At 35.0% G+C, this 27,045-nt stretch overlaps 1 protein-coding gene and 1 non-coding gene across 3 annotated transcripts; both read right to left on the reverse strand.

The window, feature by feature from the left end:
- Window positions 1–1,882: 1,882 nt before the first annotated feature.
- LOC106138491 (aristaless-related homeobox protein) lies at window positions 1,883–24,756 on the reverse strand. Of its 2 annotated transcripts, none has more exons than XM_060951825.1 (6): window positions 24,484–24,756; window positions 17,537–17,694; window positions 16,240–16,377; window positions 6,913–7,000; window positions 3,515–3,659; window positions 1,883–3,023 (listed from the first exon to the last, which is right to left on the reverse strand). In XM_060951825.1, exons 1-6 carry the CDS (start codon window positions 24,554–24,556, stop codon window positions 2,825–2,827), a joined length of 801 nt encoding a protein of 266 aa, XP_060807808.1. In that variant the 5' UTR covers window positions 24,557–24,756; the 3' UTR covers window positions 1,883–2,824. The 2 variants fall into 2 exon arrangements, with proteins under 2 accessions (XP_060807808.1, XP_060807807.1); XM_060951824.1 differs by having other exon boundaries at window positions 16,240–16,380.
- Window positions 11,230–11,301, reverse strand: Trnay-gua (transfer RNA tyrosine (anticodon GUA)). The gene has a single exon. It is a non-coding gene; the product is annotated as a tRNA-Tyr (tRNA).
- Window positions 24,757–27,045: the final 2,289 nt, after the last annotated feature.

The following is a 27,045-nucleotide window of genomic DNA, read 5'->3' on the forward strand; positions in this document are numbered from 1 at the left end:
TTTTAAGTTTTTATATTATAGTTTTATTTTCATTTAACAACACGTTGTTTTTTTATTTTATCCCGGCATATTCTTTTCAACAAGCAGTAACAATTTTTGGACTTAATACGAATAGCATTCTCCAGTCTCAACCTTTAGAAAAAAGCAAACAGATTATAATACGGTGTTAATTTAAATCTTAAAGTAACGCAACTTATTAATAATGAACTATAATGCCTACCCATTAAAATGGGGTAAACCGAGTAGCAGGCATCCCTAGCAAAGGGTAGAAACAAAAGCGATTAAAAAACATGGAATCGATTTCATTTTGGCGCGGATCAAATAGGCGTCAAGTGAGTGTAAGGACCGTTCTACACATTTGCCGCATAAAGGCCAGTTTGATTCATATCCAACATTCCTCCTGGTTATTTCCTCATTTTCTTTTCATCATGAGCTCGGTCTGCGCTTTCTAATTAAAATCCTGGATTAGATTTTTACATGAAGCGACAACTGTCTGACTTCCACAACCTTTGTAGCGAAATATAACCCTTATTGGATCATTGTTAAAAAAAAATCAAAATTTTTATTCATTACTATAGGATACTTCATATCGCTTAATAATTGTCAAAACGTATGGTTTAACAACATTGGTTGGCGTCAAATAAATTACTTAAAACTAAGTTTACTGCCGCTTCCAAGGCGTCAGTGCAGAAGAAGCGGTAACAAACTGAACTTGAAGTAACAGAACTTGAAGTAAGAACTGAAGAATTACTGAATTAGTCATTCAGTTGCCTGATTGTGCAAGTTTCCTCAATGGCTAGGGCAACAATTAATACTCAAACTAAAGTAATCATTCAAAAAGCGTTATTGTACCTCGACTAGGTGAGATTTGAACCTGACCATCAGCTTTTGTAAATAGGACACCTCTTCGATTCGATTACAAACGCTCAAAAACGACACAAGCACAGCCGATACCGCTATATCTAAAGATCAAAGTTTTTGTATGGCGTACTTTTTAGACTTTAGTAGGCAATTTTAACATATTCACTCGAGTTTCTGTAGTAATTTTTTTAATCTGTTCTTGGTTTATTCATTTGTTTTTTCTTTTTTACATTCAGCCAGCTGTATCAAAAAACTATGATGCAAGCTGGGTTTTTCCCCGTACAGAGTAACGGAGGTTATATACGTTAGTTTTCACTAAACACGTGTATCCCAGTCTCCTTCTCGAGGACCCGAACGGGACGTAAAACCATGAAGATGGAATTTACTTAAGGGCAATAAAAAGAGAAAATAATGTCTCATGTTTATTTCACATTAGCTACAGTGACATTATTGCAAACTCTACTACTCCTACTCAATAAATAACTTGTCTACTTACAATTACATCCTAATCCACAGATACCAATAAAATGTATATGATTTTACAAAATTATTATAATGACAGTGGTCCTCAAAATGTAGACTTCTCTATACATTAAGTAAATAAATTTAATAAAATTAACCAACAAAAATAGTTTCTCATTTATCGTTATGTAAACAAAAAAATTACAAAACACACCCATAACCGTAGATAAATAAATGAATAAACTGATTATATATTTTTTTGCACACAATCATATAATTTTACTGGTCATCTGTTTTGTCTAAATATACATACAATTAACTGCTTAATCTTAAACCTATGAGTTAAGTCTATTCTACAACTATAAGATTTATTATTTACAAATTTTACATTCTTTACTGCTTTACTAATTACTTTATCATCAATATTCTGATTATTTTTAGGATAAAATACACTGAAATTAATTGAACACGTAATTTTTACTATAAAGTTGAAAATTAAGGTTTATTTACAAATGTAAGTTTGGAATGGTAAATAAAATTAAAGTAAAGAAAAGTATTCTGGCTAATACGTATTTACACTAAAATGGCGCACGTCTCAATTATTCGTTCATCACCAGTGAGCTGAGCAAGCTGAGAACGAGCGAGCGAACAATGCCATCGCTTTATTTTCGCTCATAATTTCGCTCGTTGGCGATATAGCCTGCCCTCTATTCGTCTTTTGTTCTTCTACTATCTTTTTTCTCACTTATAATATATCTCTCTCTCATTCATTCTTGTGATGAAATAATGCCATCCTGTATAAATATTTACAATATAATGAGATCTTATGGAATGTTACATGAAAATGAATTTTTGACAAATTTACATACACACGTTAAGGCACACGACTTACATTATTTTACGCACACCTTCACATTATCAAATATGGCCAATATTGTCATGCCACTTGACCAAAAGCATATAAAGTATTTATAGTACCTATTAAATGTATTGAAACTTCATAAATTGGGGAAAAAACAGTTTCAACATTTTCTATCAATTTTTTTGATATAAAATACAACTGCTAATTTGGATTTTTTATGTTTTAGAATGACACTGATATTTATTCTTTATAAAACTATAAAATCAAACGGAACCAAATTAGTCCTAATCAAAATATTTTTTTTATAATGATACACTGGTGTCATAGGTGCAAAATAAACAAAACGTCGCGTTGATATTTTCCAAATCATCATCACAAATCAGCCAAAGGAAGTCCACAGCGGAACGTAGGTCGACCCAAATGATTTCCAGCCATTTACAGCTTGCATCTAACTTTTCGCCACGGCATCAGTCGAAGCCCTAAGCCCACGCATTACCTCCCCACAGTTGAACCTTTATAATGCGACTATTTGTCCTAGGCATTTTCTTCTTGACTAAAATGTATTTTTTTTTATGGAAATCTATCCATTACTGCCTCCACAAGGCATGGTACCATCACTAAAAATATTCCTTAATAAAATTACGTGTGTACTTTATTATTATGCTGGAGAGAGACTCGGTCTTGTAACAGAGCATCATGGGCGCGTAGTCGCAGTGCTTCTGCGCTGGCGAGGCGGGCGAGGGACGAGGAGGGGGAGGGAGGGGAGGGGGGAGAAGCAGGAGCGGGGGGCTCGGGCTCCGGGGGGCGGAGGGCTGGAGGTGGCAATGCGAGTACGTACCTGTAATGAATGACAGTTTGAGATTCACTTGCATTTTGACTGAAGTCAATTTAAAGGTAAGAGTATATTTATTTTTATTTTTGAGAGTACCTTAAGGTACAGCCACAAACAATAAGGAGAACGGTTTCATGCAATACAATAGTTAGGTATTCTGTCCCTGTGGCCACCTGTCAAAATCTAAAGACTAAATTTGGTCTGGTTACTGTCTATACGAGTATAAACTAGTTATTTCTTAGCTCCGTAGCCACAATATCTAAATCATTCTGAGGTCTATAATACCCAACTGTACCTTACCCAAGATACTCTAAAAGACCCAATCCATATTCTTTTCGGCCAGAATTATTCGTCTACTTATAACATGGCATACAGGCCTATTGATAGGCATATAAAAGAAATCTCTTCCATAGTAATTACACGTAAAAGGTTTCATATCACCATATTCTAAAACACCAGCCGGTAACAAAAAAAAAATAAAAATAAAGTTAACCCACCTATGCAGTAGTGCTCTGAAAGCAGCGGCCGGCTCAGCATCGTGCCACAGCGGCGTTGGCACTCCCAACGCACCCAGACCAGCTCCAAGGCCTAAAGCCCACCATTCTCCACCAGGCGGGCCACCGGCTCCCCATTCACCGACTACTGTTAATAAAAGAACTTAATTAAAAACTTTTCATATTGCAAATCTCGAATTTACTTTGGTGTATCTGTTCTTTTAAAAATAACCCAAAAATTAACGTTTCGATTACGATGGCACTCGGTATAATTATAATTTTATATCCTAGGCATTAGACTGCACATTTGTGTCCCAGGAAAAGTACTTTTTCCCCTTAGAATTTTCGATAAACGCCAAACTGCGCGTGTGAAATCAGTTACTAATTTATCCATTCGATTAATAGAATAAATACGTTAATCGATAACACGCCAGGTGACGTCCAACAATGAGCATTGTTCGCACTATCACCGGCCAAAGCAAACAACGGGTTAATGCAGATCACCTGCGTGTTTGCTCAACGTAAACGGTTGGAGTGGCGCGAGTAGGGTTAATCGAATTTAAAAAAAAGAACTATTTGGCGCTTACTCATTTATTTAGCGATTGAATTTTCATTTCTGTGCCGTGTAGTTCCCGGGATTTTGCCTTTCTAGTATTATTGTCAAATTAGGGGTTCCCCCTCCAAAGAAGTGAGAATGTTTCATACATACATATAATCACTTCTATATCGCTTGGGGGGTAGACAGTGCCAACGGTCTTGAAAAGACTGATAGGCCACATTCAGCTGTTAATTATAAAATTTAGATTCAAATAGTGACAGGTTCCTAGCCTATGGCCTAAAGGAAGAATCCCTAGTCAAAAGCCTATCCCTTAGTCACCTATGCGAATGTTTCGTTCGCCTATTTATGTGACAAATCTTGCTGAAAATGACGACTACTGGCTACCAGATGCAAATGTCTTTATAATACTTTGAATAGTTTGCCGCAATTACTCCATGTTACTGTAATCTGTTATTGGCATGAATTAAAGAAATATAGAACTATTTCAAGAGTAAGTATGAGTATATGTACTATCAAGTATATTAAACAAGAATCATCAAAGTCGGTTTATAATTAGGCCTTGAAATTGCGAAACATATATCCAAAAAAAAAGTCATATAGTCGAAACGAAATCTTCCTACTTTTTTTAGTCAGTTTAAAAAAACCGCATTTGATTTAACCCAAATAAAGAAAGCATATGTAAGTTATTGTTACAATTATTTATAAATCACCTGTTTAAAGTCATATCATTAACCATATACCCAATTACAAAAATGTGCCATGTCGTTTGTCGAATCTACTAATGGGAAATCGATTAAAAATTAAAATGAGGATCGATTATAACTATCGGAAATGAGGTGTGTAACAACAAACGGAAAATAAATCACGCCTATTTAGACAGTGGTTCTCAAACGTTCACTAAGTATATTGTGATATAATTAAAAATATGTGGTCTCCGGCAGCCAAAAATTAAATCACTGCATCAATTTCAGTTGATATCAAAGGAAATTATTTAAAAATGGATAAACGTGGTAAAACACTTAAAAGGAGAAATTTAAGTCTGAACATAGTACCTGAAAACAATTACATCAAAAACTCTAATGGCAGAGTTACTGTTAGTTTTACCAAACCAACCAACTTTTAAAACGTAGCCAAATATCTACACTGCATGTTCTCTTTAGCTGATTTTAGGTTTTTGAATGTAAAACTAAATTTACATATGCATATTAGTATTTACTTCTTATAAAGTAGACACAGACTAAAAGGCCGATTGAGTATGACCGAGATTTCACACATGAGCCAATTAATGACACAAATGTGTCACAACTTGTCAAGATTGAGAACCACTGTCATAATAGTCGCCCAGTAGTGACAAACGTTCATAATGACTGTTAACTATACGTAGCTATTAAATGAGCATTAGTGAACGATACTTTTTTATTTGGGTGGGTTATCGCCACTGATTTTGAAGTTTTTAATGTTAGATAGTAATCAATTGTGGGAAATTACTAGGCAGGGGTTTACTTGTATTTTGTTTAATTGAGATCTAATTGTCTCGAATAATGGTGTTTATAATTGTCTGTCGTAGCAGGTGGAACGGTGTGGTTTCTGTCTACACCTTCGGGAAAGAGGTGTGATGTGTTAAGCAGGCAATAAAACCTTTTAGAACAAAACTTCCACGGAATTTTACTAGAAAATAAACAAAATACAAAACTTATACAATGACTAGCTGTTCCAGCAATTGTTGTTTTGCCATAGGTATATCTAAATATTTTTTAAGTAATTTATAGTTAAAAAAAAATTTTTGTGTGTGGGCAACTCTTATCACTAAGGGGTATAAAAAATGTATGTTGGCCGATTCTCAGACCTAATCAATATGCTCACAATATTTCATGAGAATCGGTTAAGCCATTTCGGAGGAGTACCTACGAGAACGAACATTGTGACACAAGAATTTTATATATAAGATGTTACTAAAAAAGCTACTGATATTGTAAATGCGAAAATTTGTAAGAATATGTAGATATCTGTTTGAAACTTCATCACGCAAAATTTACTACACGAATATTGTTGAAATTTAGGTAACAGATTTAGGAAAGGTAATTTACGTTATAAAACAGGTAGAATATAACCTGGAATAACCTAAAGGGTACTGTTATATATCCGAAAGGCTACTTTCCCAAATTTCCCACGGGAATGAAGCCCCAGAGGTACTACTTAGTATTTTTATAATTATATTACACCTTGTGTTCATTTCTTTGCGCAATAAAATATGTATGAAATATTCGTTTTTGAGGATGATTAGACGCAATTTAATGATTTTTATCGAATCGTATCACTTCCCTGTTATAATGGGGTGTAATATAAGGGTGCCAGGATAGTTTATTAAAGCGATTTTTCAGGGAATGTGAACAAAATTGATAATTATCTATTCATGTATGAAAATGAGGAACTCATTCACCTATATATAGACTGTACCTAGATGTCGTACTGAATTTGTAACTGATGTCGGTAGGTAGGTATACTTTTAGATATTGACAAAAAATCGACAAACAGAAGTAAAAAAAAAATATTTTTTTTTAAATTAACGTCTGTCTGTATATACTTACTCGCATCATGCGAAAACTATTGGTCCGAATTGAAAACTCAGATGGTCTAACGTAAAATCTGGTAAACATCAATTTAGTCCCTGCCTGCCCCTCCGGGAAAGAGGCGTGATTTTTATGTATGTATGTATCAATTTAGTCCCCCCATGCCTCTAAGGGGGCAATTCAAAGGGTCAAATTTTATTTATATTAAGATTGTCAGGTAACTTTTACTACGAACGAAGTCGCGAGCAACAGGTACTACAAAATGAACTTACCATGGTCGTGGTGCATGAAAGGCGCATGATCTCGCCCCAAAGCCTTCTCGCGTTTGCGCCATTTCGCTCGCCGATTTTGGAACCAGACCTGTAACGAACAACTATGTGTTAAAACATACATACATACATACATATGGTCACGTCTATATCCCTTGCGGGGTAGACAGAGCCAACAGCCTTGAAAAGACTGAATGGCCACGTTCAGCTATTTGGCTTAATGATAGAATTGAGATTCAAATAGTGACAGGTTGCTAGCCGATCGCCATACATATATGACGAAATATTCGTATTAATTTAATTAGTGCTACATTCATTCATGTTTTTTTAATGTAGCCAATGTGCGTTCGTCCACGATTTAGATTTAAGAGATCTATATTTGTAAATTGACGTCCGATGAAAATGCTGGAGTGTAGTTTGTTCCGCCGTTTCTTCTACACATGCGCTTTTTAAGCGGTAGTAGTTATATTTAGATTTAAGTGATGTGACGTCAATAAGTGATACCTGGTATCCAATTTTGAAAATAAATCTATTCTATTCTATTCGGTGCATAAAAGAGTCACTTACTTACATTTTAAAAAGTAAGTAACGAAAGTGAGTGTCACGAACAAAAGCTAGAAAGTATAAGTTTTTATAATAATCAAATTAAATATATACATATAATTAAGTATATGTCCCTTCGGGGAAGACAGGGCCAAGTCTTGAAAAGACAAAAAGGCTACGTTCAGCTGTTTGGATTAAGAGATACGAATAGTGACAGGTTATAATAAAATTAGTAATTTTTTTCGTCATCAAATATCAAATACTTATAACAAACAAATAAAGAAAAATAAATTTACCGCTATCTGAATTCGTAAAATATTGCGATGAAAATTGACATTCGAGATCTATCAGACTTATAGAAACTAAAAATTTGATTTTTTTTTTTTAATTTAGGGACTTTTTCTTCGATTTGAATGTTTTATCAGATCTGTATTAGGCTTGGATCAACTTAAAAACTGAAATACAAATAAAATTAAATTCCCCTGTAAAAGGGCCAGTGTTACCCTCTTGCGCGTTCAGATTTTTTTTATTGAGATTATCAGTGAACTTGCGCACATATTTCATTTTAGGGTGGACGAAGTCGCTGGCTTATAATATTCCACAGCGTTCAAAACATTTAAAACCAATGACTTCACAAGATGTCGGAACCAATTGTAAATTATGAAATTGCACCAATTTTTCCATTCACAATGTCTTATTAGCGGTGTACTCCGGCTCAATTTGTTTCTATTCTCGTTTCGCTTAATTAAAACTCGTCTATATTACGTTTGGCATAAGGTCTTTATTGCTACATTTGAGGGTAGGAATGGAAACCACGTATGCGTAATTGCTTTTCATTACGTCGCTATTGTAGTCAGTGGGCGGGAGAGGGGTGGGGGTTAGGGAGGGGGGATGTCAAATTGCCAACAATTACAAAATAAAAAAGAATTAAAAGACTGTTAAAGTTGGAAGAATCGGCGAGCGTTCAGTTGGTTTTTGGCGTATTTTTTTTGTTAGTGAATATTCATTCATGTTTCAGCAATTTATTTATACTCAATACTCAAAGTAATAAATTAGGTAGTTATTCTGGCTCAAATATCTGTGCCGGCCTCAATGACATGTTTATGTTATACTAAGCTTTTGTACTGCCCGCGGTTTCATCCGCGTGGACTATTTCAAATTTTGTCAAAATCGAAATCCATTAGGTTTTCAGGTTATTCTTTACAAACCAAAATGAGAATAATTAATGTAATAATTACATTATTCGTACAGATACCAACTGATTTTAATCTAGGTGTCAATAACTCACACATTCGTGACCAAACCCATAATCAGTACTTTTTATTATTATTTGTAAAATTATTGATAAAATTTCATTTACCACGCATGAACCCTTTGAAAATAGTAGTGAAATAAAGTACGCTTTTAAGAAAACTTAGTCATATTTTAGTAAATTGAAATAATAAATTTCAATCGTTATAATGTTGCGATGTCAATGAACAATTCGGATAAGTCTATTGTTTGTTTGTAATATCTTTATTTCACAGAAATTGACACTGTTACAAAGAATGACATTTTGAAATTGATTTATAGCCATGAAAAGAAATAACAGATATCATGATGTAATAATACTTTTGCCATTATCCATACTTTAGAAATGAATTGTTCAAGAAAAATACGTATCTAAATAGTTTACCTCTATGTTAGTATCTAAAGAAATGGTCTAAATAAAACACGTTTTCATGTAGCGGCTACGACGTAGCACAGTCTACGCTGGTGCTACGACCTCTACGGCGTAGATATCCATAATATTTTAAGTGTAAAAGTAAGTTTGTTTGTTACTTATTTATTTAGGGTAACACACTGAACTGATCGGCGTGATACTTTGTAAACATATAGTGTGGAATAAGGGAAAAAATATACATTACCTACTTTACAAGTGAGCGAAAGTAAATATTGTTGAAATTAAGTTAAAATTTTTATAAAGACCCAATGAATTTCGCCACTTAGGTTCTTCTCACCCTCTATTTATGAAGATGCTCAAAGGATAAAAGCACATTTAAATGGTGAATTAAAAATCCAGTGCAGTCATGAGCATGTTTTAGTAGTCCAAGTATCTAGTGATTTATTTGGAAAAATATGAGAACTGAATTTTAATTAAGCTTATTTTAAATGTACTCCAAAATCATTTATTAACATCGATTCCACTTTTGAAATCTTCCCGATACATCTCGACAACGTACGCGTCACCCAATCAACTCGCATCTCAATTAGAACCACTATCAACTACCAATTTCAAATAAAGAACATTGCAATCGAACCGCCTCTTCAAAATTTATTAGAACCTCAAGATCCACTTGAAAAACCCCATCCAAAAATCAACCTTATTCCTTACATACAAATCGAATTTTCCTTTAAAATTTTATTCTGACTTTAATGAATCGTTGTTAAGCGAAAATGGTCTTTATTGTTTAAGAAATTGAGTGTAAATTTGGGTGGGTTTTGTTCAAGGGTTAGTCGTTTGGCGGTAGGCGCTCTATGGAGTGGATTTAAAGCAATTTGCACTGAGTTGAGTGTGATTTAAGAATCGTGTGGCGTAACCCTAATGTAAGGGCTGTGACATACTTTTTTAGGACTCTAACGTAATATATGTAGTTATAATTTTAAATTAACTTTTTAAATAAATTCAGTTGCAGTTTATTTTGAAAATTTCTGGCTGGAAATAAATTTAGATAGGTACTTATAATAAGTATTTTATTAGTTACATCGTTTTATTGAATTACAATAGAGCATTCGGTACTTGGTTCTCATGAGAATAATATAAGCTTTTTACTGTAGCCTTAAAGCATGTTCGTGTATTGTGTATGGGAATAGTTATAACACCATTAAAAATTAAATTAAAAATTTGTTTATTTTATATATACCATAATATTATAATGTTTATTTAGTAAACATATATACATAGCCTTTCAATGCTGAGGTAAATCAAAAAACAATCGTTTTTATTTAAGACGGGGGGGATTTACTATTTTATCGGGGCTTTGTGACCTAGAGCGTGCCTACTTAACCAAGCAGTCCATTGTAACTGTCATAAAAACATATTTATTAAATTTTGTAACTGGCAACCCTGTTCCTGGCAAAGTTACGTTTGCACTCAATATAGTCCTATCCTTATACAAATAAGGTTCAATTTCGCATAGCTCGTTGGCGTTATAAATGATAGCGTGTGAATTACCCGCGATATTTGAGGTCTGCATTCAGCCTTACTATACTTGAAATCTATTTAACCGAATACAACAAAGAAGGAAGTTTTGTGTGTTACTTTAGATTCAGAATAAGTGACAGGTTGCTAGCTCGTCATATCATCATATCAGCCGTTATAATATATTGTCGCATACACTAATACTTACATACATACTCACGTCTATATCCCTTGCGCGATAGACAGAGTCAACAGTCTTGAAAAGGCCACGTTCAGCTTCTTGGCTTGGTGATAGAATTGAGATTCAAATACCTAGTGACAGGTTGCTAGCCCAACGCCATAAAAAAGAATCCCAAGTTAATAAGCCTATCTCTTACTCGCCTGTTACGGCATCCATGGGAACGAGTTGGAGTAGTCATATTCACACATTAAATAAATATATACGGGACAAATTACACAGATTGAGTTAGCCTCGAAGTAAGTCCGAGACTTGTGTTACGAGATACTAAACTCAACGATACTATATTTTATAATAAATACTTATATAGATAAACAACCAGGACCCAGGCCAATCAGAAAAAGTTCTTTTCTCATCATGCCCTGGCCGGGATTCGAACCCGGGACCTCCTGTGTTACAGACAAGCGTACTACCGCTGCGCCACAGAGGCCGTCATACATACATACATACATTATTTATACACTCATTGTTTTGTAAGTAAGTACCTACAAAATCTTCGCTCCACTAAGCTATTTTCAGGAGAGCTGTGCTTAGCGAGGTCAAGTAAATCAAGCGATTCTATTGGTCGGCATATTATGCCGTGTGGTTCCCGGCACCAATAGAAAAAAGAATAGGACCACTCCATCTCTTTCCCATGGATGCCGAAAAAGGCAACTAAGGAACAGGCTTAAAATCTCAATTCTATCAGTAAGCCAAACAGCTGAACGTGGCCTATCAATGTTTTCAAGACGGATATACACGTGATTATATGTATGTATGTAATCTCGAATATCTCTGGTTGAAACGCAGCCTTAGTTCAAACCAGCTACAGTTCAATCCCCACCACAAGTGTCCGTCTACCACACAGATTACCCCCCACCCGCCGTAATTATTACCAAATTGCAACAGTGAGATTACTTGAATCTAAATCTCGCTTAATTTAAACCATTGTACTTACTTGATTGGCCGAGACTTGCTCTTGTAGAGTTTTTGAGGTTAGGCACATCAAAGAGTTTAATTTTAATTTGGTAGGTTGCAACTAAACTAGAAATATACTTATAGAAGTGCGAATAATATAATACTTACGATAGAAATTATATATTTCAAAGAACCTTGAAATAATTAATTTTTCGTATGAAAATATCTTCGACCGTGTGGTTCCCGGCACCATTAAAAAAAGGATTGGACCACTCCGTCTCATTCCCATGGATGTCTAAAAAGGCGATTAAGAGGCTTACAAACATGAAATTCTTGTCACTATTTGAATCTCAATTCTATCAATAAGCCAAACAGCTGTACTTGGCCTATCAATCTTTTCAAGACTGTTGGCTCTGTCTACCCCGTAAGGGATATAGATAGGCCGATAATGGTATTTTTCTTAGACTCTTGTAATATATATGCGACTATGCGTACTCATATCAGTCTATATTCACTGAAAAAGTCGAAACCAAAAATCTTTTAATTTCACCAAGGAATGACATTCTGTGAATGTGCACTAATGAATGCACTTTCAGACAACAAGAAGGAAGATTAAGCACTTAAAAGCGACGTTAGAACCAAAAATTATAGGCTAAGAGACAAATTAAAGTATTATAACTTTTTATAGTAAGTATAGTTACATGCGGATTATAAAATTAGAATTTTAGGAGGTAGACGATATAATTCATAAAGTTTATAAATCCATTCCCGATTCACATATAATCACGTCTGCATCACTTGCGAGGTAGACAGGGCCATCAGTTTTGAATGATGGAATCGAGATCCAAATACAAGAATGTCAATTTTTTACAAGCCTATCCTTAGTCGTTTTTCACGACATCCTAAAAAGTGACAATAATGTGCACCACGCCTCATGACTAAATTAATAACTAGCTACAATGACTGTAAGTTTGTAAACTCTTTATTGCACATTCCTTGTTCTCTCTCTGTTCTAAACGCTCGAAGTTTAAAAACGGAACGCGTATCAATTTCATATTTAAATACAAAATAAGAATTAATTCTTTTTTTTACAGTAGTTGGCAATGCGGCCGCAAATTTTAAGCCTTTCTTGGCGTTAAAATCCTCCAAGTGACGTCACATCTTGCAAATCTCGCGATACAAGACTACTGTGATTAAAATGGCGGACAATTAGCGGCCGCCTGATAATGAGTGCTAATGTCGCTCGCGCGCAGGGCTGTCGACGACAAGTTTCAAATTAAGAATTTTTATTTTTTCTATAATTTAGATTATTTTGTGCCGTGTACAATTAGAATACATCATGTCCATCTCTTTGGCACGGAAGTCGTAAATAGCGACTAAGGGAATAGGAACATACATTAATGCAGTTTTTACCACGATTTAATATAAAATATATTCCCCTGCAAAGGTTGCGGAAGCCAGACGGAAGATGCTTCGTCTTAAAACCTGACTTACCCAATCCATTATGATTGTCTAAAGGCATATATAGTTACTCAAGATTGAAGTGACAAGAAGATGTTTATATAAAGATATAAATAAATATAAATAAATAAATATTACGGGACAAATTACACAGATTAGAGATACTAACTCAACGATACTATATTTTATTATAAATACTTATATAGATAAACATCCAAGACCCAGGCCAATTAGAAAAAGTTCTTTTCTCCTCATGCCCTGGCCGGGATTTGAACCCGGGACCTCCGGTGTCACAGACAGTGCGTACTACCGCTGCGCCGCAGAGGCCGTCGGTTGAGAGTTGAGTTGAGATGTTTTGTATTTATCTAGACGAGTGCTTGACCAAAACAGGATCGTCCTGGCGAATGGCGTTCTGGCGTCAAGAAACTAAAATAATGAGCTTGCATAAAGAGAGGCGTGTGTGTGTGTAAGAAGTAAGCTTATTATACCCATATTTTTTAATGAAATGTAAAATGCCCTATTGTTGTTGTTGCCCGTGTGGTTCCCGGCACCAATACAAAAAAGAATAGGACCACTCAATCTCTTTCCCATGGATGTCGTAAAAGGCGACTAAGGGATAGTCTTACAAACTTAGGATTCATTTTAAGGCGATGGGCTAGCAACCTGTCACTATTTGAATCTCAATTCTATCATAAAGCCAAATAACTGAACGTGGCCATTCAGTCTATTCGAAACTGTTGGCTCTGTCTACCCCGCAAGGGATATAGACGTGACCATATGTATGTATGTATGTTACATAAATATTGTAGAACCCACAAAGGTTCTAACAATTGTCACAAACTATTTAGTGCCAGCCCTTAGTCCGAAGGTGACGGCCGCTACAAACATTAGGGCTGTTCACACAAGTGTATAATGACGCGCGAATTAGTGAACCATTGTGCACGCCGCCTTAAAACCCGTTCATTATGTGCCACTTACATTATTAGTGGCTATTTAAATTTTAAAATCTAGACATATATAAAATCACGTCTTTTCCCGGAGGGGTAGGCAGAGACTACATCTTTCCACTTACCACGATCCAGATGCATTTTTGACTATGATCTAAAACTATCGCTGTCCCGTTTCACATACACATACATACATACATATGGTCACGTCTATATCCCTTGCGGGGTAGACAGCATGCCACGTTCAGCTATTTGGCTTAACGATAGAATTGAGATTCAAATAGTGACAGGTTGCTAGCCCATCGCCTAAAAAAGAATCCCAAGTTTGTAAGCCTATCCCTTAGTCGCGTTTTACGACATCCGTGGGAAAGAGATGGAGTGGTCCTTTTCTTTTTTGTATTGGTGCCGGGAACCACACGGCACACGTCCCGTTTCACTGCATAATAAAAAGCGAAAATATTTAATAATAAATAAATATGGCGTTGTGCGTCCCATGCTGCGAGGGAGAATGGAATAACTTTTTATACGAAGCGACTACCGTGCCGTGTGGTTCCCGGCACCATTACAAAAAAGAATAGGACCACTCCATCTCTTTCCTACGGATGTCGTAAAAGGCGACTAAGGGATAGGCTTATAAACTTGGGATTCCTATTTTAGGCGATGGGCTAGCAACCTGTCACTATTTGAATCTCAATTCTATCTTAAAGCCAAATAGCTGAACGTGGCCTATCAGTCTTTACAAGACTGTTGGCTCTGTCTACCCCGCAAGGGATATAGACGTGATTGTGTGTGTGTACGAAGCGACTACCTTGGGATCTCTGCAGTCCGTAACCTATGCAGAAGATACTAACCCATACAGGATCACGGTAAAAGCTTCACACGCTATAAGTGTACTCTATTGCGTTAGTCGCATTTTACGACATCCATGTGAAGAAGGTATACTAATGCAATTTCAAAAACAAATACAGTTTAACGCATAAAAGTCGCTTAATAAATAACGACCTTAATATTTGAATTACATTCGATTTATAAATCAGTAGTGGAATTACCAATTAGGATCGATTATAAAATATTAATGAATCTGCAATAATAAAAATAATAATTAACCACACTCGTTGGTTCAATATGAATATTGCTTTACCGCAAATTTAATTACGCAATAATTAATCATCAAAATGAGTATCGAGTGATGTTAATTCCGACGAAATTGACAGTAGATAATTAATAACAAATTTATTATGTACAATGTAATATAATAATTAATAGAAATTGAAATATTTTAATGCAAATTTTTTTTAATTTGTTTGGGGTTTTTAATGTTGTTTATTATGATTATTTTTTACATACATCCATACATATTATCACGTCTATATCGCTTGTGGGGTAGACAGAGCCGAACAGTTTTAAAAACAGAGAAACCTACAAGAAGAATCCCAACATCATTAGCCACTCGCTTAGTCGCCTTTTACGCCATCCACGGGTAAGAGATGGAGTGATCTTTTTATATTAAATTGCCGAGAATCACACGGCCGTGTGGCCAATAGAAAAAAAAAACAAGAGGACCACTCCATCTCTTTCCCCGTGGATGTCGTGTAAAAGGCGACTTAGGTATATACTTATAAACTTGGGATTCTTCTTTTAGGCGACAGGCTAGCAACCTGTCACTATTTGAATCTCAATTCTATTATTAGGCCAAACAGCTGAACGTGGCCTATCAGTCTTTTCAAGACTGTTGGCTCTGTCTACCCCGCAAGGGATATAGACGTGATTATATGTATGTATGTATGTAGGTTGACAGTAGATAATTAATAACAAATTTATTATGTACAATGTAATCAAATCAATTATTATTTTCTAGAAATTAAAATATTTTAATGTAATACTTTATTGGGAGTTTTAATGTCGTTTATTACGATTTCTTTTTTAAAATTAACATACCTACCCACGTAGAAAGTGGGTAAAGGTAAAACGACAAAGAAGATTATGATTTCTTTTTTACATATAGACTACACGGCACAAGATCAAATTTCGAAAAAAAAATTTTTTTTTTTTTTAAAACTGACCTGCACTCTTGCCTCGCTGAGATCCAGCCTCATGGCCAGCTCCTCCCTGGTGAACACGTCGGGGTACTGTGTCTTGTCGAAGGCCCGCTCCAACTCGTGGAGCTGGTATGTCGTGAACGTGGTACGGCTGCGACGCACCTGCTTAAAAATTATCTATATGCAATACATGCAAGAAATTGTATGCGAAGGTAGGTATAGTTTATAATACATACATACATAAAATCACGCCTCTTTCCCGGAGGGGTAGGCAGAGACTACCTCTTTCCACTTGCCGCGATCTCTGCATATTTCCTTCGCTTCATCCACATTCATAACTCTCTTCATGCAAGCTCGGCCGTTTCGGGTACTTTTGACCTGACCCTTTACCAGGACGTCCTTAATTTGATCAAGATACGTTCGTCTAGGTCTTCCCACTCCGACCTTTCCCTCCACACCCTCCATGTATATCTGCTTAGCTTATAATCCGGTTTCGAACATTGAATTGTTGTATTACAAAAATCAAATGTCGTGTGGTTCCCGGCACCTATAGAAAAATGAATATGACCACTCCATCTCTCTCCCAGGGATGTCGTAAAAGGCGACTAAGGGGTAGGCTTATAAACTTGGGATTCTTTTTTAGGCGATGGGCTAGCAACCTGTCACTAGTTGAATCTCAATTCTATCGTTAAGCCAAATAGCTGAACGTGGCCTATCAGTCTTTACAAGACTGTTGGCTCCGTCTACCCCGCAAGGAGTATAGACGTGATTATATGTAAGTATGTATGCAAAAATCAAGCTCTAATATAACTAAAATGGGGTATGGAAGTTGTATGAAATCTTACTAATATTACCTTTGCAAAAGTTTGTGAGTATGTGCGGATGTTTGTTACTCTTTAACGCAAACTCTTCTTAAACCGATTACGATGCAATTTGGTATGTAGATAGCTGAAGACCCAGTATGAAACAAAAGCTACTTTTCATCCCGGATTTCCCCGTCATTGATTGTTACTATAGGGTTTCCACGCGTACGAAGTCGCGGGCGGAATGCTATCGGGTGGCTAATATTTTATACTAGCGACCCGCCGCGGCTTCGCACGGGTGCAAAATTATAAATGTTATCATAAATAAAAACCTTCCTCTTGAATCACTCTACCTGTTACAAAAAACCGCATCAAAATCCGTTGCGTAATTTTAAAGATTTAAGCATACAGACAAACAGACTAAAATAGCGACTTTGTTTTATACTATGTAGTGATAAACATCTAGCCTAATCAAAAATGTTCGCATTACCTCGTTATCACAAAAGAAACCAAGTTACCTTGCGCGGTCTTCCCTCCATCTCCAAATGCTCGTGATCGGCATGCTCGTGGTGCAAGTCAGCGTGCTCGGAGTGCTCGCCGTGCTCAGCGTGCTCAGCGTGCTCGTGCTCATGCTCGGAGTCCGAATGTCCACCGCTCTCGCTTTTCAGTTCCCGATCTAGGACAATTAGAAATTAAATCGATAATTGCCGTGTGGTTCTCGGCAGTTTAGGACAGTACTGTAGCGGCCGTTCAGCACTTTTTAACTTGACAATTTAAATGACCAAAACCGACTGACAGACTATGAAAAAAGGACAATCGACCAAGACGACAAGACGTATCTTGAACGGGAAAAATTCTTTTTTTATTCAGACACAGACACAGACAGACAGACAACAGACCCTCGGCCCGTTCAAGTACCAATTATCAAAAGTTAATAATTGACCTATAATAATCATTGAATGTCAATTACTACTTTCCATTAAGGCAATGAGTATACCAATTAATTAAAAAAACCAATACAATAATTAAGTTAATCCTTGTAGGTAATTCCCGATTCATTTAATCCTTGTACATACATACATACACAAAAATCACGCCTCTTTCCCGGAGGGGTAGGCAGAGACTACATCTTTCCACTTGCCACGATCTCTGCACACTTCCTTCGCTTCATCCACATTCATAACTCTCTTCATGCAAGCTCGGCGGTTTCGGGTACTTTTGACCTTAACTATTTGTTGTTAATCCTTGTAAACTACAAATAATATTTAAATAACAATCAAATAATTTAATTGTAATGATGTTAAATCTCATTGTTGCCAACTACTTTCCCACCGTTCTATAACGTGACATGACATCGATCTTATAATCCCAGTTGCCAACAAATCGACTAACAAACATACAGACAATTCTACGACCGAATAATTCGACCCCTCAACTTACTACCTAATTAAATAAATACACAAGCAAAGACAAAGCTTATACTATTAGCATAAAATTGATTTTGCAATTCAACTATAAATAGGGATGTCCCCCCATACCAAAACAACATTGATAAGTACGCGTTTTTTCTATACATTTAACGTCAGTCGATAAATACGCGTATTACTAATACCATTTTAATTTCATTGTATCAATTGTTAAGGGATTTCGAGAGATCAGTGCTAACAAAGTAACAGACAAAATGTTTATTATATTAGCTATTTTATTTTGAATGAACTCTCAACCTTTTGATTTCAATGTGTTTTTGAGCATGTTTTCATTCGAGTGGTACTTTATGATTTCTTTTATTAAAACTCGGAACGAAAAAAGTAGTTGAAGATCAACTAAATTAGCATAGAATTCAAATTCAAAAGTTTTATTCATTATTATGGGACACTTCATATCACTTAATAATTGTCATATCTTTTGGTTTCACAACATTGGTTGATTTCAAATAAATTACTTAAAACTAAGTTTACTGCCGCTTCCAAAGCTGCAGGGCAGAAGAAGCGGCATAGAAAAAGTCTATTTAAGTAAATGTATATTTTCATTCAGTATATTAGAAATAAAAGATGTTTCTTATTTTTATAAATTATTTTAATTATGTAAGTCGCATGTTTCACACCGTCTACAACTGTACTTTCCTCCGAACTTTGGATAATAATTGCTTTTGTTAAATTCCAAAATTGGTTAAATTTAAATTGTAATCGATAATTGATCAATATTATTTCGATTTCTTTTTTTTTAAACATAAGGTATATTAATTTATAATATGGAGATTTAATATTTAGTTCTAGTTAATTTTAATTAATTTGTAATTATATTATAGTATTAAAATGTAAGATAAGAATAACAGCAAATAGCTATACCAAAAGGTTGTTCATACAAGAATGTCTACTACATATTTAATAATAAATTATAAAATATTCTACTTATAAATTGGTATAAGTATTTTACTTATAAATAATTGGTTAAGAGACATCTGTTTTTCACATACTTACTCGTACCTGTAAAAATTTAACAGGTTTGAGTGGCCACTAATGCCATGTTAGAGTCTTACCACAAATAACTGTCATACCTACCTTACGGGGTAGACAGAGCCGATAGTCACAAACTCTGCCACGTTCATCTAGCAAGAATTCCAAGTTATGCCCTTCGCATGACCGTCTTTACAATCATCAATTACTTAATACATAAATAAACCCGTTTTTAATCCAAATCTCATAATGTCAATGAACAAAATAATTTTAATTAACTCTCTGCCATTTTGACACCCGTTCGTGCGAAACGCTTTTATAATTACACAGTCTACTGCTTACAATTGAAATTACATTTCTCATAACAATGTAACACGCCAAATTGTTTAACACGATATTAATATTCCGATGGCACTCGCCGTTTGATGTCTGAATTCACTCGAAAGTATCGCAATTAATTAGAATTAATAAAATTTAATTTATCACTTCGTTTGTGAAATATTACCTAAAATGTTCTGATGTGAGTAAAATCTCAATGAACAATAACTTTTTTTAGTTTAAATAAATACACAGACTATCTTACTCCATAGATTTCGGGAAACAAAATGTTTTGGGAAACAGGTATTACCAATTTTCATGGATTTATACATACCTACATTTTTTATGATCACTCTTCGTGTGGTTCCCGGCACCAATATAAAAAAAAGAAAAGGACCTCTCCATCTCTTTCCCATGGATGTCGTAAAGAGCGACTAAGGGCTTATTAATATGGGATTCTCCTATTAGGCGATGGGCTATTTGAATCTCGATTCACGCCAAACGAAAATGATTAATGATTTAAGCCGAGCCGCTGAACGTGGCCTATCAGTCTTTTCAAGACTGTTGGCTCTATCTAACCCGAAAGGGATGAAGACGTGATAATACATGTATATGTATGCACTCCTGTTTCCTAATGGAGTAGGCAGAGGCTTCATCTTTCCTCTTGCCACAACCCCTGCCTACCTACTGTATTTGCTCTGTGAAAGCTGATTAAGAGTTAACATTTTTTTATATTACGTAAATTTTACTCATAACAGACGTACATATATTTAAATTCCATCCACAAACCGATCGAAGGCCTTTTGAATCAGTATTCGTTTTCGAGTAATCCTGTCAAATTGGCACTCATGTCTCGTTACTAGCTTTACCTAGTCTGTATTTGCGTTCGTAACAGTTCTTATTTTCTACGCAACAAGGTCTCAAATCGTACATAATGGTGTATATGCTCTTGATACTAGTGAACGCTAAGCGGATTTTTATGGAATACCTGTTAGTATAAAACGGCTTGCGATAACATGTCGAGTCAAATGAAAAATGGTTTCAATTAGTTGGCTAGCTAGCTAGCTAGGCTAAGGCAAACCATTATGTCATCGTCTCTAAACACTTATTTCGAATTCCAATTAAGTACTTATAACAATGTAGATACATTTTTACAACGAACTCTTACTCTTTAGTAATTTACCACGTATTCAATCTTCCTGTAATTTCTGACATACAGAAAGAAGTACCTACTAAGAACGGTGTTTATTACTTTATTTATTTTAAAAACATCAAATGCCAATTACATTGTTACAACGAACGTGGGTTAGTTTTTCATTTACATACTTCTTTAGTAATTTACCACATATTCAATCTTCCTGTAATTTCCGACAAACAGAAAGAAGTAATGAGAATGGTGTTAATTGCTTTATTTATTTTAAAACCATCGGTAAGTATTTTACATACCTTCATTACAATGGTACAAGCGAAATTAAAAACAATTATTTAATGTAATTTTATAACAATCAATCAAAATTAATATAATAGATATGTTTTGTGATATTATATATGTATTGATTGTAGAAAATGTAGGATTATAGGTAGGTAAGTTCTAATATTTTAACAAAACAATATATACTTTTGTGTTATTATGGTACTGTATGTATTATTCGGTATAGGTATATGTAGTTGACGTTGAAAAGATGAAATGCGAGCCAATGGACTGAAATCCGAGGACGCCGAAAACCGGACCAAGTGGAGAGAGAAGAGTCGGAAGGTGGACCCCGGGTCCCGAAACACTTCTGTGGGGGGTACAAACAAAGATGAGAAGTGAGAGAGAGTTGACACGATGTACAAAAGGCATATAATAATAAATCGAATATTCAAAAATTTCTCCTCATATCAGACAAAGCAGTTTAAGGGTTTTAAGTGAAGTAAGTACTTCAAAAAAAATCTATGAAAAACGCATATTACTTGCGGTCACAACAACTCTGATATTCAAAATCCGTGGTTCTCAAGAGCACTCCAAAATTGCTTATTAGTTTTGTAATCCTTTAATAACTAACGGAGTGTGATAATCTCTTTCATAACGGCCTAATATTTATTATATTCTTTGTAATAACATGTGTTGGAATATAATAACAAAATATTGGCTTTGTCGGACGCTCCGGGGGGCGGCAGTGAGCACAAAATGTGTTGTTAACGATGATAATTTTGGGTTTTTGTAGTGTGTAACCCGGGGATAATTACCGTTACTCTCATTGGGTATAAGCGCTTTAATATTTAGCTACTGTATGTGTAACCATGATTCGATATGGGTAAGGTTTTCCAGTAAAGGAAAAAAGGCGGGAGTCGCTTCGTGCATAGACTTTTCCAAACCATAACACTATTTTTTTTAATAAACACCACCACCCTTGGTTCCTCCCGAGAAAGGTGACAATGCTACCGCTATTTAGGGATAGCGGTAGCACACGGGTGTCAAAAGTATCCGAAACCGCCGAGCTTGCATGAAGAGAGTTATGAATGTGGATGAAGCAAAGGATCGTGGCAAGTGGAAAGAGGTAGTCTCTGCCTACCCCTCCGGGAAAGAGGCGTGATTTTATGTATGTATGTATGTATCCCTAAATGTTATAAAGGATATAATTTTAACCTCTTTTTTTATTAATTTATTCATCTCATTCATCAGAACTTATTTGAATTTACATACAATTTCAAACATTATTATCTAGATTGAAGTGAACGACCTTTCTTCTGATTCGACTTTGTTACCCCATTTGGGAGCCATCCATTTTGTTTTAGTACCTTTAATCTTTGTTTAAGATAAAAAATGTCACAGATGTAAACACCTAAACAAAATGTTTAAAATGGGCTTAAAAAATATAAATAAATAAATAAATATCAGATGCTTTTGTAAAAATAAACATATGAAGAGCGTGGGTTTTTGTTTTTGAGATAGTAACGTCCCATCGATGTCTTTTGTATGGAGCTAACTATTGATCTACTGATAAATTTAGTAACGACTTGTGAACGTTTTCTAACTGTAAAAATTAATAAATATTAAGTAGTATTAAGTATTTAGTTATTAATAAATATTAATGAGGTAGTTTTGTATGTTTTTTGAACGTATTTGAAATGACAGCGTAACACATTTAAGTAGGTAGGTACATTTTATTACCGACTTTGTATAAAATATGTAGGTAGCTGACAAATTTATTTTTTGTGTGATAATTTTGCGGATGACCGTATACCTACATTAGTATCTACTAATACGATTAAAAAAAGCCTAGAACGAGTGTTTCTATTTGTCTGTTGACTACAAATATGTCGTTAATCTTCCCCAAGTGTCATTATATTTTTTATCAAGTTCTTTGGATTATTTGATACTAACTTTTACCAGCAACTTCGCCCGCGTGTATTTGTCTCTTATTTACATATAGGTAATTTCAAGAAGATTGGTCCAGTAGGAAAAGCAAGAAGAGACACAAACAAATAACTTACTTTCGCATTTATAATATAAGGTACTAGCTGTGCCCGCGACTTCGTCCGCGTGATATAGTTATTTTGGGCATCATTAAAGCCCTCATATTTCATATACCTACTTATTCCATTATTTCTTTGCTCCTTATAGTTGCAGCGTGATGTTATATAGCCTCAAGCCTTCCTCGATAAATGGTCTATTCAAAGCAAAAATAATTTTTCAATTCGAACCAGTAGTTCCTGAGATTAGCGGTTTCAAACAAACAAACTCTTTAGCTTTATAATATTAGTATAGATTTGTGATTGAATGAGGGCTCAATTACTTAAAGTGATGGTTTATTCCACTTTGATCACCTGGATGATAAAACTCCACATATTTGTGTCCTGAAATTACCTAATAGCATATCACCTGGGTGATCGAAATCGACAAGATTTGATTCTACATACTACTATTATTACCTATATATAGGTAGGTAGGGATGTATTTTTACCATTAAACTTACCTATAGGTATACATACATAAAATCATGACCATATCGTCTGCGAGGTAGACAGAGCCAACTGTCTTCAAAAGACTGACAGGCTACGATGATAGGTCTACAGCAGTTTGGCTTAATGATAGAATTGATATTCAAATAGTGACATTACCATGCAACCTTTAAACCTACTTATATATATTTTACCAGTTAGTATACAAGCATATACTTTTGCGATATATTTTTTTTCAGTAGGTAGGTACGGAAGAATAAAAGTAGTTAGCAACAATTGTGACAAGTTAAAATCCTCCGGTAAAGATTCGTATCTAACATTTTATATGAAGGTAGGTAAGTAAGAACCTTACAAAGTTGGTAGATGTGTAATACCCCCGCTCATGTAATAAATGACCTACTGTTTTATACGCGTGTCCTATGTAATACTAGCTGTGTCCGCGACTTCGTCCGTGTAGAATAGTTATTTTGGGCATCATTGAAGCCCTCAAGGGTGAAAAATTTTCCCCGTTTTATTTTCACATTTTCCACTATTTCTTTGCTCTCTTAAAGTTGCAGCGTGATATTATATAGCCTAAAGCCTTCCTCGATAAATGGTCTATTCAACACAAAAATATTTTTTTTAATTCGAACCAGTTGTTTCTGAGATTAGCGCATTCAAACAAACTCTTCAGCTTTATATCTAATATTAGTATAGATAATAAGCGTAATGTGACGAATTACTTATCTAATTATAAAAATACTCACCTGTTTGTCTGTCTGTGTGTCCAAGTATACTGTCTATGGTGTAGACAGTACCTCGCCTACCAGTATCTGACATTGCTAATAGTCCACACTTCACAAATTATAATAATGAGTTCATAAACTTCAGTGTCAATTATCACTTATAAAACTAAACAATTAAAATTAATCAATGTTTATTACATTAATTAATTTCCTAAAATCTTTTTTTTTTTGTAATTCTTATAAGTACGCGTAAATTTTTAAACAATGTTAACCCTCAAGATGCTCACAATCCAAAACCCGAAGTTACACTGTCAAGTTTTGCACGAACCCGGTTCGTACCGCCTGACAAGCGACACAACCTTTAATATCCTTTACTCTTTCCCTATCGTTACAATTCGTATCTATCTATCCTTTTCTATAGCCACGCCTCTTGTTTGCTATTGGCCGAGGGTTAAGAGTGGGGTTGTAAATTTAAGCCTGATGAGTTAGTAAGTTAAGTAGACGAAATCCGCCACTCACATGAGGCGGTTGGTTCTGTCGCCTTTTTTTGTATTGACGTATTCATGTTTCTTTTTTAAGTTCGTAAAATCACTGTTCGGTTTATAGAATTAGTAGATTATTAGTTTTGTTATATATAAATACACAGATTGAGTTAGTATCGAAGTAAGTTCGGGACTACGAGATAATAACTCAATGATAGGTACTATATTTTATAATAAATACTTATAGGAAGTTTATTTGATAATTATGTCTTTTATAATTGACGTTTATTTATTTTCCCATGATTAAATTAAAAAGTTACAATTATAATAAAGCACTAAGTACTTAAAGTATAATTTATAAATGACTACACAGTCACTGTAAGTCTGACATTGTCATTTATTAATAAATTGTTAAGGTATACAAGAAGGAATAAGAGTATTGTCATTCTAATGGCTTTTGCGGTTTCCATGTTGGAAACAAAAGGGTTTTTAGAAAACTAATGTAGGTAATATAATGTAATTCCGATAACAATTGAAACTTGACTGGGACTCGACTTCACACATAGTCACGTCTATATCCCTTGCGGGTTAGACAGAGCCAACCGTTTTGAAAAGACTGTAAAGCCACGTTCAGCTGTAAGGCTAAATGATGGAATTGGGATTCAAATAGTGATAGGTTGCTAGCCTATCACCTACAAGATCAAGTTTCCCTTAGTCGTCTTTTACGAAATCCATGGAAATGATATGGATTGGTCCTATTCCAAAGTGACGGGAACTACACGGCACTCGACTGCACTGTGCAGAAAATTATAATTATACATACAACAAAATTAAAATACGTCATTTCTATAATTGTGCGAGTACTTAACTATACCTAATACGGCATTTCTTTAATCTCATGTGGTTCCTAATTCTATAATTCCTACAGAATAAGAATCCCCGACCGACTAAGTATGCTAGCATAGCGAATAGCAAACTTACTTATGCAACACTTTTAACAACAACAAAAAAAAATTATAACTTTTAGGACCTACTCAAATACACAAAGTCAAAGCTAAGCATTTCATACCGCAAAATGCATTAACTTTTTTTGCATTCCCCGAAATTCCTATAAACTTTTTTGTGGTTACACATACATACACATGGTCACATGGTCACGTCCATATCCCATGCGGGGTAGACAGAGCCAACAGTCTTAAAGACTAAATGGCCGCATTCAGGTATTTGGCTAAATGATAGAACCGAGATTCAAATAGTGACAGGTTGCTAGCCCATCGCCTAAAATCCCAAATTTATAAGCATATAATAGCCCTTAGTCGGCTTTTACGACATCCATGGGAAAGAGATGGAGTGGTCCTATTCTTTTTTGTATTGGTGCCGGGAACCACACGGCACCAATACAATACATTTTTGGTGGTAAACATCTGTTAAGTATGCTGCCCACTCGGTTCCACATTTCACTACCCAAAGGTTGGCTGGAAGAGATTGCTTAGCGATAAGATAATAATCAGAAAATCACACAGATGACGTATTACGACGGTCGTCAAGACACTGTTGGCTCTATCTAGACCGTAGAGGAGGAAAGACGTGATTTTATTATAATTAACATTGTATTAGCCGTTCCTTGAAAAACTAATACAAGGAACTGCATAAAATAAGACTTTACACAAGTCAAATTTCCTCGAAATATACTGACTACAGTACAAAGGTGCAAAATCGCGAATTCTTTCTTTTTATAACTATTTGGGTTAAATTTTATTGTTAAATTTAAAAGAAAACATTTCTTATTGTTTAACTAATTGTTTTAAACAGTTTCTTCATTGTTCTATTTGTTTCTATTGTCAACTTAGTTTTGTATTTATCTTAGGTATTATAAGCGGCCATATTTCTTATAAACTATCTTTCTAATTTTTTTCCGTGTGGTCGTTTGAAAAATTGAATGCGTTAAGTATGTTGTTGTTAATGTCTTGGAAAGCGATTTACAACTAACACTAGTGGCTAAGAACGTCTTAAACAATCGATGTTATGATTGCCTCAGATAACACTCGCATGCATTTCCATCCATCTATATCGTAGAAGGCGACTAAGGGAGAGGGTAATC

The sequence above is a fragment of the Amyelois transitella genome, chromosome 26 (assembly GCF_032362555.1).
Source record: "Amyelois transitella isolate CPQ chromosome 26, ilAmyTran1.1, whole genome shotgun sequence".
Classification (NCBI taxonomy): domain Eukaryota; kingdom Metazoa; phylum Arthropoda; class Insecta; order Lepidoptera; family Pyralidae; genus Amyelois; species Amyelois transitella.

What these genes read in the sequence shown, in the direction of transcription:
- LOC106138491 (XM_060951824.1), bottom strand. Translation starts at nt 24,556, where the DNA reads ATGTCAGATACTGGTAGGCGAGGTACTGTCTACACCATAGACAGTATA. An exon ending in TTTCATGCACCACGACCATG is followed by an intron (nt 3,660 to 6,912) that starts GTAAGTTCATTT and finishes TTTTATTAACAG; the next exon opens with TAGTCGGTGAATGGGGAGCC. An exon ending in TTCAGAGCACTACTGCATAG is followed by an intron (nt 3,024 to 3,514) that starts GTGGGTTAACTT and finishes CATTCATTACAG; the next exon opens with GTACGTACTCGCATTGCCAC.